This window comes from Sciurus vulgaris (genome assembly GCF_902686455.1).
Source record: "Sciurus vulgaris genome assembly, chromosome: 9".
Lineage (NCBI taxonomy): Eukaryota > Metazoa > Chordata > Mammalia > Rodentia > Sciuridae > Sciurus > Sciurus vulgaris.
In genome coordinates, this window is record NC_136469.1 from 145801324 (window position 1) to 145814006 (window position 12683).

Sequence of the window (12683 nt, forward strand, 5' to 3'; positions counted from 1 at the left end):
GCCCCGGGGGAGGCTGGAGAGCAGCAGCCCCTGCAGGCCCCAGGCAGACGGAGAAGCCCTCTCCCCATCGTCTGCTGCCACTCTGGAACCAGGCAGTGGGCTGCTGCCCAGGGCATAAGCAGGAGCTCTGGGTTCCAGTGGGGCCAGCAGCAGCCATTGCTCCTGTCAGGTGAGTACCCTGTCACCCAGGTCCCTGGGAAGCGCGGACCCTGGCCCCTGGGACCTCCCACAGCCCACACTGGCAGGCCACCCTGAGCTCTGCTGCTCGCCTGCACGCACCGTACGCCACACACCCGTGCCAGACCAGGCTCCGGCGCCTGGAGGCACACCAGGGAGCCACCGCTGGCGAGTGCCAAGCCCACAGCCCGTCGGCCTAGGCGCGCTGGGCCCAGCGCCCTCAGCAAGGCAGGGCGAGCGCTGGCCACCCCCAGGGCCGGAAGGCTGCGGCTCCCTGAGGCCCTGGCAGGCACGTCGGCTGTCCAGGGGCAGGCGTGCTACTCTGGTGCGGGGTCTGGGGACTCGGAGGAAGGCCCCAGGGCGCGGGTGTGCATGGCCCGCCGGGAGCCCCTCTGCTCCCGCCCGGGGCCGTGTGGGCAGGGGCTTGCTGGGCCAACGGTGCTGGCGCTGCTCTCCCTGTGCGCAGATGGAAAGCCTGAGCACCACCGCGGCCCGGGGCAGCTCCCTCTGGGCCCTCCTCCTGGCCACGCTCGGCTCCGCTGCCAGCCGGCCGCTGGGGGGAGAGGCTGTCTGCACGGCCCGGCCTCCGGCCAAGTACAGCATCACCTTCACGGGCAAGTGGAGCCAGACGGCCTTCCCCAAGCAGTACCCGCTCTTCCGGCCCCCCGCACAGTGGTCCTCCCTGCTGGGTAAGCGGCAGCCCCTGCCAGCAGGTTCCGCAGGCACTCGCCCCACTGGGAGGGCTCAGCACAGGCCGGTGCCCCACCGGCGCCCCACGCAGCTCGCCGCAATTCGGGGCGCTCTCGTCCAGCAGACCAAGATATTTGCTAAGCACCTACTATGTGCCAGCCAGTGACGTTCTGAGCTTGGCATGTAGTGAGCAGCAGGGTGGCAGTCATGGGCAAGGTCGGCTGGACATCAGTTGCCCAGCCATGGCAGGGGCCTCTGCCATGTGCGGACACAGAATATCACCGTCTGCAAGTGGCAGGAGTGGACGAGGCTCCTTGCTTCCTGGCTGAGGGAGCGGGCGACCGGGAAGGAAGGACGTGGCCGGCATCCACCTGGGCTGGCCAACTGGGCTCACCTGGGGGGGCGGCCGCGGCCACCTGCTCACACCCCGGCTGCTGCACAGGGGCCGCGCACAGCTCAGACTACAGCATGTGGAGGAAGGACACCTACGTCAGCAATGGGCTGCGGGACTTCGCGGAGCGTGGGGAGGCCTGGGCCCTGATGAGGGAGATGGAGGCTGCGGGAGAGAAGCTGCAGAGTGTGCACGCGGTGTTCTCGGCCCCCGCCGTCCCCAGCGGCACTGGGCAGACTTCCACGGAGCTGGAGGTGCAGCCCCGGCACTCGCTGGTGAGCTTGGCCCCAGAGGGTGGACGGGAGGTGCTCTCCAGGCTGCAGCCAGCTGAGCCTCTGCCACACGCAGGTGTCCTTCGCCGTGCGCATCGTCCCCAGCCCCGACTGGTTTGTGGGCGTGGACAGCCTGGACCTGTGCGAGGGAGGCCGCTGGAAGGAGCAGGCCTCCCTGGACCTCTACCCCCACGACGCGGGGACAGACAGTGGCTTCACCTTCTCTTCCCCCAACTTCGCCACCATCCCTCAGGACACTGTGACCGAGGTGAGTGGGCCAGGGTGGCAGGGCTGGCCTTGGGCTCCTGCCCCTGGCGGCGCTGTCCTCCCACCTGGCCGCTGGCCATGAGGCAGGGAATGGAGTGAGACCGGGGTCCTGCAGGCCCCCTCCTGGCCTGCTTCCCAGCCTCCATTTCAAGGCTGCTGAGGAGCACGTCCCTGCCTGGGGTGGGAGCCCAGCCTACAGCGTCTCACTGAGCCCCGTCCACCTCCCTCGCCAGGCAGAGGGCACGCGAGCCAGCCCAGGGCTCAGGGGGAGGCCAAGGCGCGCGTGGCCAGCTGTGCTGGGCGTGGGTGTTGCTCGGACGAGGCCGATTGGGATCTCTTTTCCAGCAGTGCCCAGCTGTACACTGGATGCTGTGCAGTAGGCCACACGCGTGAAGGTGGACTTCCTGACCCCTGTGCCAACGCCCTCTCTTTCTCCAACACAGATAACGTCTTCCTCTCCCAGTCACCCAGCGAATTCCTTCTATTACCCGCGACTGAAGTCTCTGCCGCCCATTGCCAGAGTGACCCTAGTGCGACTCCGGCAGAGCCCCAGGGCCTTTGTCCCTCCTGCCCTGGACCTGGTCAGCAGGGACAATGAGATCGTGGACAACCTCTCAGGTAATGTCCAGGCGTCTGATCCCCTGCACACTGCAGGTAGACAGGCTGGCAGAGACGAGGCAGCCACAGAGCCGGGAAGTGCACGGCTGCCCTCGAGGAACACGTGTGGCCCCAGGCACCAGCTCCCAGCATCCCACCCTGGGACTCCGTGTCCACTGCTGGCCACGTGGGAAAGAAGCCACAGCTGTTTGTGGCCTGAGCCACCAGGGGCTGTGGCCCCACCACCCCGGCAGTGCCACTTGGCCAGGCTTGTCCTTCATGGTCCCTGAGCGTGAGCCTCCCTGGGACACCCAAGGGACGGCTGCCCACGGGTCACGCAGATCCGAGTCCCAGCAGCTGCGGGGGACGTGCCATCATCACGGCAAAGGTGCTGCTGGTGCCTAGGGATTGCAGGACGTGCTTGTCCAAACTGCAGATGCAGCTCTTCACACGTGCAGTTCAGAACACCCTCCACCATGGCCTGGGGCATTAGAAAGAGGTCCCAGGGACGACGCCCACCAGAGGTGCGCACGGTGACTGGCATGTCCCGGTGCTGGGGATGGATCAGAGTCTGCTCGGTCAGGCCCCATTTTCTCTTCACTGACCAAAGGAGCAGAGGGCGGCCAGAGGGTCGCCGTTCACGGGGCGACAGCTGTCTCCGGGTGGCAGGGGCCTGCCTGGGTGGGCCTGGAGGGGACTGTTCTCTTGCTGCCGGCCACCTCCAGCCCCGTGGGGTAGACAGTAGCTGAGCTGTCCCAAGGCCGGGCTTCCCTCCCTGGACACAGGAGGGGCAGGGTGAGCCTCTCAGCTGCTTACAGGCCTTAAGAGAAGCAAGGGCTAGTTCAGCTGGCCTCGCAGACGTTCCTGGGGCCAGCCAGCGGCGTCAGCCGAGATCTGGCATGCCAGGAGCCTGCTCACCTCTGCCTTGCTGCCCCAGTGGACAGGAATCAGGCCTCCTCATAGCCCAGCCTCTCCTGCGGGCCTCTGTCCTCATGTACGGCAGGTCAGGGCCTCACGGGAGGCTGGCTGGCACCATGGAGATGGAGTCACAGCCTAAGTCCGAGTGCCTCCGTCCTGGGACTCCTGCCCCAGCTCTCAGAGGACAGTTCTGTGTGCTGGGAGGTGGCACTACCCCACCCACTCAATGGGGGGACAGCCTGTGTCCCTCACTTGTGCTGGCTGGGCAGAGCCACATGTGGCGGATCACCGGAGAGGCTCTGTCTGTCCCACGCATGGCGGGCATCCAGCCACGTGGCATGGGACGTGTGGCAGTCAGGGCCAGGGGCAGAAGGCACAGTGCAGGGAAGGGCAGGCAGGGACAGTGGGGAAGGTCTGTGTGGAGGAGGGACACAGAGAAGTGTGAGTGGGGTGAATGGAGCCGGCTGGTCAGCGGGGACCACATTGTGGAGTGGGTGATGTGGCGTTCTAGAGAATTCCACTCAGAGCTGTCACCAGAGGGCGCAGGCTCAAGCTGAGCCCTGCCATCCAATACCATGGAGTCTAGGAGCACAACGAAATCCTGGTGCCCTGCTCACACAGGCCCCAGGAAGGGCCTTATGCCAGCTCCTCACACCCACCGTGCCCGAGGCCTTGGGTTCTCTGCCTGGCACCTGCCACCATCCCTGGGGAGCAGACCCCACAGAGCTTCTGCTCCCCGGGGCAGAGGCCAGACCGGGCAGCAGTGGGTGCCGCCCAGGAAGCTCCCACCATGCCCAGGCTCCCCTTGTTTCCAGCTTGCAAGTGGACCCCTGGTCTTCAGGCCGGAGAGGTCCACGGTGAGGCCCAGGGCTGCAAGCACTCACAGCCCAGGCCAGGGGCCCGGCTGCCTAGGGCTCTCTTGTCCCCCCCAGCCTGTTGCCCAGGGCCCTCTTTTCAGGCCAGGTTCTGGGAATGCCCTGGGATGTGTCTGCCTCTGAAGCCCCAGCTCCAGAGGGTCTTAGAAGACCCTGTCTCACCCTCTTGCTGTGGAGAAGGCTGCTCTAGCACAGGCCTGGCGGGGGCTTCCGGACACTCCAGGGCCTGGGTGGCACCCAGGCCCTCGTCCTCGCCCTCCTTCCCGATTCTTCCAGCATCTGTGGCTTGTTCTGGGGTCTCGTCCTTCAGCGGCGCAGAGCAGGAAGCACGGTGAGGGTGTGAGAGCTGAGCCTGCGGCGTGAGGCCACCACCCTGCCGCTGGCTGCTGGCACACACATCTGGGCTCTTGGTCCCTGTGGGGGGAGACCCTCCCCTGGGCAGTGACCACAGAGAAGCACTGTCCATCTGGCTGGACAATGGAAATTACCAGGTGCTTTAATTGTGATCCCAAACTGATGATTTTAAATTCCATGGATACAATGAGAACAGGACACGGGAAGAAAGAAGAACAATACCAGAAATGCCTGCGTCCAGCAGGACCAGGCCCCACCCTGGGTCAGCAGGGCCCTCCGTCTTCAGAAACAAGCTGACCCGCGCGGGCCGCGGTGGCCCACGGGCTGGGCTGTGTCAGGGGCCCTTCACCTGGGGCAGCGCCCAGGACCCCTGAGGCTGCCCTGCGGGGCTGTGCCGAGAGGCAGGGCCGTCCTGCTCAGCAGCCTGCGGGGCGGCAGATGGACGCGGGCTCCTGGACTGGCTTCTGCTTCCTCCACACGCTCCTCACCCCGCCCCTGTGCTTGGTCAGTTCCAGAAACGCCGCTGGACTGTGAGGTTTCCCTGTGGTCATCCTGGGGACTGTGTGGAGGCCCCTGTGGGAAGCTGAGCGCCAAGCGCAGGACTCGCTACGTCCGCGTCCAGCCGGCCAACAACGGGACCCCCTGCCCTGAGTTGGAGGAGGAGGCCGAGTGTGTTCCTGATAACTGTGTCTAACCCAGAGCCCGCGCCCCACGACCCAGGGGGCCTCGGGCTCCTCAGGGCGGGCACACAGGGTGCCCGGGAGACGCGGCTGGCGGCCGAGGCCAGGAAGCCACATGCCACCCACTCCCAACAGCAGAGGGCCCCTGGGGGAGAGTAGGTTGCAGGGCTGGCGCAGGCCCTTCCCCGGGCACGCTGGCCGAGGTGCGCGTCCGCGCCCTGGATCACGTCCCTGTAAGGTGTCGCTCTTCTGGGAGGCTGCCCCCGCGGAACGCCATCCGGGGTGGGAGAGGGCCACACCTGGACCCCTCCCGAGCCCCGTGCACACAAGGCTGTGGAATACCTCACACCCGGAGCCCCAGGCCACCACCACCCCATTCCTGGGGCGCCGCTGCCACCTTGAGCTGCTGCTGGCAGGGAGCAGGGTGGCCACACAAGAGATAAGGAGAAGGGCAGCCTTGGACTTGGTGTCCTCCTGTCGCCACCTCTCTGCATTAGAATAAAGGCTATCTGTCCCTGGTAAACATGGTGGCCATTCCCACACCTCTCCTGGACCCCATGGCAGAGGGACACTGGGTGTGTGGTGATAGGGGACACATTTGAGAGGACGGAGGGAGTGGGGAGGCCTGTCATCAAAGCCTCAGAAGCCAGCAGTCAGCACCAGAACCACTCCCAGAGCCCAGAGCACACGCCGGGGGAGGGACGGGAAGCCCGGAGCACTGCAGATGGCTGCGGCCACAGGGCCCTGGCTCTGTCCCCTCCCACGGGAAGAGCTCTGCTGGCCACTAGCAGGCACCTCTAGGGATCTGAGCTCAGCGGCCACTACCTCCAACCTCGAAGGTACCTTTGATGGTTGGCTTTCTGTCACTGTGACAGAATACCTGAGGTCATCTCGGCTCAGCATGTAGAAGGTTTCAGCCCATGGTCTGGCAGACCTATTGTTTTGGGACTTGTGGTGAGGCAGCGCATCCAGGTGAGGAGCCTGTGGGGTGGAGCTAAGTATTCATGTCACAGCTGGAGTAGAAGAAAGGAAGGGGCTGGGTCCCAGTGTCCCTATCAAAGGCCCAGCCCCAATGACCCACGACCTGCTGAGAGGCCCCACTTCCTTCCTGAAGGCCCACCGCCCGGGCAGCACCACCCCTGGGATTCTGCCGCACAGCTGCTGGGACACACTCCAGCCCACGCTCTGCCACGGGCCAGGGGTTTCCCGGCACCCTTGCTGCACGTGCCAGAGCCCCCCAGTACTGGAGCACCGTGGGCCACAGTATGGGGTAGAGGCACTTAGAAGATGGGACCCTGGCCCTCCCCAGCAGCCCAGACATGGGGATGGGCCCCCCTGCACCCAGGGGGCCTGGTAGCCCACTCTCAGGCTGGCTAAGACCCCTACCCCTGATGCTTCCAGAGTCAGACCCCAGGTCCACTCCCAGCACCCTGGACCCTGTCATCCTTGGGAAGTCCTGGACACAAGCCCAAGCTCACAGGGCCACAGCTGGCTTTCTTTGAAGTCTCCTGCAGGGCGAAGCCTGAGGCATGAGGAATGAAGGGAACAGCCCCGCCGGAGGCTGCACTCTGCCCAGGACCAAGCACCCCGGAACCCCGCCCGTGCGACCCACCACGCAGGGCGCACGGCCCTGACGCCCTCGGCTGTGGTCAGCAAACTACAGGACCAGACTGCCAGCCACAGGGCTAGGATCATCTTACGTTGGGAGAGCACAGGTAGCAGCTCAGGCCCAGAGTAGGAAGGCGCCAAGCTGATGGACTTAAACCTGAGCAGATGGACGACTGAATGCCGTCGAGATGACGATCCTCAGACCAGATCTCGACCTGCGTTAGGAACTGCAGGCTGTGGCAGGGCCTGCAGTCCTGTGGAGCACCTTTGTGGCCCCATGTCTACTTCCCCGCCTCCTGTGGCATGGAGCTGGGCAGGCCCCAGGAAGGCTCTGTGCACAGAGGGCAGCAAGGGGCAAGGGTGGGAGGACAGAGGACCCTGTAGTCACCCAGAAAGACCACGGCGGGGCCCCAAGGTGTGAGACGGGCGATCCTGGGCCAATCTTGTTGCCCAGGCAACACAGACACACAGACCTGCATTTGACACACTTCCCACCGACAGCCCAGCAGCCGGCCTGGGGTGAGGAAGGCCAGTTCAAGGAGGGTCCACACTGTCCACACCAGAGGATCCTGAGTGGGATCTGTGGTCGCATCATACACTGAACATCTGAGGGCAGCTGAGGGATCCCTGGCCACAGAGGCACCGACTCCTGCAGTGCTCCATGGGCTGGTTGTGCACACACTGGGGGGCAGGGAAGCTGGGCCCAGCGTGTGCAGGAGAGGAGGAAGCGGTCAGCTGGGGGGAAGCAGGAGAATGGCCCCTGTGCTTGGCAACAGGCAGTGACAGGACCAGGGCCGGCGTCTGTGGCGGGGCCGAAAGAAGGGAAGGTAGGGCCTTGAGAAATGATAGGTGGGACTTGCTGGAGACACAGGCGGAACACTCACACCCGTCCCACTGCATCTTCTGGGCAGGACATGTAGGTGGCACAACCCAGAGGCTGCCTGCTTTCTCCATTGACGAGGGCTGGCCCGTGCTCTGGGGAGATGCCCACCCACAAACAGCTGGACTGCACTGGTGGAGACACCATCTGAGATACTGCCTTTTCCAGAAGACCTCCCCTCTACTTCTCAAAGCAAGCAAGCAAACAAATTGAAGGGAGCTGCAGCAGGAGGGGCTGGGGTCCAGCCAGGGAAGGAGCCCTCAGGGCACTGGGAAGGGCGGGCTGCTGAAGGCCACTGAGCTGCACAACAGCAGAGTCAAGACAGGGCCAAGAGGGCTTCAAGCAGGTGACACCCGCAGTAGGGAAGACAGCGGAGACTGTCTACCAGAAGCTCCTCAGCCCCCAAGATGGCCCTGCAGACCCCCACAATCACAGCGAGTCATGGACACAACACACTGATCATCTCACAAGAAACCAGTCTCCACCATGGATGGGCACCGGCAGAGTCCAACAGAACCAGACGGCCCAGATCACTTAAGGAAACTGCAAACTATATAAACAGGTAGTACAAAAGGACCAGTTGTTGAATGGCCGTTAGAAACAAATTTGGAAAGGAAAAACTACTAAATAACAAGCTATATCGGTGGCCCAAAGAGCTGAGTAGGCAGGCGAGCACAGAGAGCGAGGCGTGGCTAGGGAATTGCGCATGCCTAGCGGGATGAGCGCTGCTAGCAAGAACCAGGGGTGGCAAGAGAGGCGGGTGTGGCCAGAGAGAACAGGGCGTGGCTAGGTGAGGCTAGGGAGCTGGGCGTGGCTGGAGAGGGGCGCGGCCAGAGAGAACAGGGCGTGGCTAGGTGAGGCTAGGGAGCTGGGCGGGGCTGGAGAGGGGCGCGGCCAGAGAGAACAGGGCGTGGCTAGGTGAGGCTAGGGAGCTGGGCGTGGCTGGAGAGGGGCGCGGCCAGAGAGAACAGGGCGTGGCTAGGTGAGGCTAGGGAGCTGGGCGTGGCTGGAGAGGGGCGCGGCCAGAGAGAACAGGGCGTGGCTAGGTGAGGCTAGGGAGCTGGGCGTGGCTGGAGAGGGGCGCGGCCAGAGAGAACAGGGCGTGGCTAGGTGAGGCTAGGGAGCTGGGCGGGGCTGGAGAGGGGCGCGGCCAGAGAGAACAGGGCGTGGCTAGGTGAGGCTAGGGAGCTGGGCGTGGCTGGAGAGGGGCGCGGCCAGAGAGAACAGGGCGTGGCTAGGTGAGGCTAGGGAGCTGGGCGTGGCTGGAGAGGGGCGCGGCCAGAGAGAACAGGGCGTGGCTAGGTGAGGCTAGGGAGCTGGGCGTGGCTGGAGACAGCCCTGGGGGTAGCTAGAGAGCGGGTGAGCCGGAAGATGGAGCTGCACCCAGAATGCAGTGCAGACACAGCAGAAGGGACCCTTAAAGAAAATATGGAAGACAAAATGGGAAATTCCAGGATTCTTAAAAATTGTGACTCTAATGGAGATGATAGGCACGATGGAGAAGAGTCCGATTTCAAGTGGAGAAAACAATGCAATGTGGAGAGCCGGTCAGAATAAAAGTCGTCTGCAGAGCAGCACAGTGCATCCGCAACGGAACCAACCGGGGCAGCCCTGCCCCGCAGCACGTTGGAACTGAGCGCGGCGCAGAGACCGTCAGGGCCCCGGGGAAGGGACACTTGTCCACGGAGGCGCTGCTGTTCAGTGACACAACTGCTCAGCAGCAGCCCGGCGGTCAGAGGCAGCTGGATCAGACTTCCTAATGTCCAAGGCTACTGCCCACCCGAGCTGTGGCGCGCGAAGCACAGTCATTTGAAAATGGCAAAGGCTGCGAGTGCTTCACGCCAGGAGATCGTCCTGAGGAAACTTCTCAAGGGTGCTTCAGGGTGGAGCAAACCACCCCGAGGGGATGGCCCGAGACTCCTAGATCTCAAACAGCGAAAACATGACTTCCCCAGGGACGAAGGGAGAATGACCGCAGTCTGGAAAGTCGAAAAGCAGTGGTGGAATCACGGGTCATTCCCAGGCTCCAGGAAAACACATTCAGGCTGGAAGTTCAGGTTCGAAAATTCAGAGCCAGGCAGATTTTTTACCCAGAGTCTTTGGAAGCTCGGGGAACTGGCCTTCATTACCAGGTTCTGTGATGCCTCTGTGATTTTGTTACTGGACGCAGCCGACGTGGGGAGGTGCACCCACACTCCCCACTCCGGGGAAGACAGGCCCCTAGAGCACTCCAGTAGCCGGGTGGGAGCGCGGAGGAGTTTCGGGTGCGATGCAGCTTCCTCGCTGGGTGGAGCTCTGCTCAGGTGGCTTGCTTTACTTGTGTGAACTTTGGGGATCTGTGCTCTCAAGGAATTTGCTGATTTTGTCTAACAACTCATTCATATTCATAATCTTCCTTTACTTTCCTCCTGTGCTTGTAGGATTAATAGTGATGTCCCTTTCTCATTCTGACATTGGTGATTTGTGGGTTTTCTCCATTTTCCTTATTGGTCCAGCTAAGTATTTATTGAATTTATTAATCTTTTCAAAGAACCAGTTCTTTGTTTGATTACTTCCTTTAGTGTATGTACATTTTGTTTTGATGATTTCCATACTTTAGTATCGCTCTAATATTTCCTTCCTTCTTCTTACTTTGAGTATAACTTGCTTTTCTTTTTCATTTATGAAGGTGGGAATTTAGGTCATACATTTTAAAATTTTTAATATAAGCATTGTAAGGTATAAATGTAACTTTATAAGCACTGCTTAGGTACACACACAATATATTTGCATTGTAATTCAGTTAAAATATTCTCTTTTTCCCTGCATCTTCCTTACTGTGTGGTTTGTGTAACTGTGTTTGATTTGCAGGTTCTGGAGGTTTGTCATATATGTTTTGTTACTGATACCTGATTCAGTGACATGTGGCCAGGAACATACTCTGACTTCAACCCTGCTGCACTTGAGGTGAGTGTGCAGCCCGAGGTGTGGTCTGTCTGGGCAGAATCATTCTTCTCCGGAGGGTGCACCGTCCCTCTGAGGGTGCGCTTCACAGGTGTGGTCAGGCCCTGTTGGGCCACCTGCGCTGCTGGTGCCCAGGATTCGCTAGCCTGCCCGATGCCCCTTGTTGGCCTGTTGCTGGTGGAGGAGTGCTGGGACCCCTGGCCCCCCTCTCTGGAGCTGTGTCCTGAGGTGCAGATATGCTCCAGGTGGTCTTGCTGCGTGGAGTATCCCTCCGGGTGTCCCTCCGGGACTGCCGAGTGCTCCCTCTGGTGGCCGTGGAGCCCTGGCTGCACACCCAGGTGCGCACCTCTGGGACTGGGGCACACAGCAGGGCTCGCCTCCTCTTCTTGTGCACCGTTTGGTTGCTCTTTGCCTTCGAAGAGCGGCCCTGCATCAAGCAAGTCTCAGCCACCTTTCCAGCACCCGCTGCTCACTCTGTGTCCCTGTGCCACATGTTGGTGACCTGCCCCACAAGTCCAGCTTTTCATTATCACTTATCTGTTAAGGTGTCTGTGATCGCTGATCTGCAGGGCTTCTGCTGTGACCATCTGGACTGCCCCAGGCCATGCCTAAATAAGACAGCAACTCCGTCCTGTCTCCAGCCCTCTCCTCTGACCTCCCTGTTCCTGAGACACAGCGGTATTGAGTCAGGACAGTGAACAGCCCCATGGTAGCCTCTAAGTGCCCAGGTGAAAGGAAGAGTCACACATCTCTCACTCTGAAGTCGGAAGCTAGGAAGGACTTGGCGAGGAAGGCATGGGAAACCAGGAGGGCTGAAGTCCAGGCCTCTTGCCCCAGGCAGTTTGCCAAGCTGTGGACGCAAGAGAAGTTCCTGAGTGAAACTAAAAGTGCTGCTCCAGTGAACATGTGGAGGCCAGGGAGCAGCGCAGCCTGCCACTGGTGCCCAGGAAGCCAGCCCACACCCCTCAGTCAGAGCCAGATGCAGAGCAAGGCCCAGACTCTCTTCAGTCCTGTGGTGGCCCAGAGAGGTGAGAGTGCTGTGCAGAGTGAGGGGCAGCAGAGGTTGGTCCCGGGCCTGAAGGGAGGAGGCCATTGTGCCACATGGCAGTGGACAGTACCGAGTGAAGCAGGCCCCGGGAGGGGTTGTGCGGCGCCCGGGGCCACCAGGCACCAAGGGAGGCGGCTGCACTCACAGCCCAGGTGGGCAGATGGGAAGAGGGTGCCACCCAGGGCTCCACAGCAGGGGAGAAGTAAGTGCTGGCCCCACAGCTTGAAGGACAGATGGACTCTCTAGGGCACACCAAAGCTGGTGGCTCATTCCCCATTCTGAAAATCCCGGGGCCTGTAAGAACTCTCCCAGATCATTCTGCCTGTGATTTACAGTGGAGAAGCAAGGCTGGGTGACAGCACGTCTGTTTATAACATGGCTCACTGAACATCTTAGGCCCACTGTTGAGAGCTGCTCAGAAAAGACTCCTGTCAAAGTACGAGCTGGCCCACGCCCTGGTCACCCAGGAGCTCTGGGGAGACGTACAATGAGGTGAGCCTGCTTCCATGCTGCAGCCTGTGCCTCAGGGCCATTTTGACTTTCAAGTCTTGTTATTTAAGAAATACATTTTGTGCTGGGCATAGTGGTACCTGTCTGTAGTTCCAGTGGTTCAGGAGGCTGAGGCAGGAGGATTGCAAGTTCAACACCAGCCTCAGCAACTTAGTGACACCCTGTCCCAAAATAAAAAATTTAAAATACCAGGCTGGGGATGTCCTCAGTGGTAAGCGCTGATGGGTTTGATCCCTGGTGCCAAACAAACAACAAAAAGTACAGTTTGTAAGGCCACGGAAATTCTTCCAAGGGATCGGGGAAAACTCAGTTGAAAACCTCCTGGTAAGGACTCCACATTCCAGTTGTTGGCAAGAGCTTATGTGGTTCAAGAAGGAGGTGGGGTAGCCTCATTAACAGGAGTGTGAAGTGAGTCCACCCCCCCCCCCTCGACAAAGCCAAGAGCAGAGACACTTTGGAAAAATCAGTGACAC

The 12683-nt window shown here is 61.3% G+C and overlaps 1 protein-coding gene across 1 annotated transcript; it reads left to right on the forward strand.

Annotated features, from left to right (window-relative positions):
* The first annotated feature begins 599 nt into the window (after nucleotides 1-599).
* On the forward strand, nucleotides 600-5375 carry SPON2 (spondin 2). The gene is made up of 5 exons (XM_079153381.1): nucleotides 600-866; nucleotides 1310-1533; nucleotides 1607-1798; nucleotides 2241-2415; nucleotides 5051-5375. Exons 1-5 carry the CDS (start codon nucleotides 644-646, stop codon nucleotides 5233-5235), a joined length of 999 nt encoding a protein of 332 aa, XP_079009507.1. The 5' UTR covers nucleotides 600-643; the 3' UTR covers nucleotides 5236-5375.
* Nucleotides 5376-12683: the final 7308 nt, after the last annotated feature.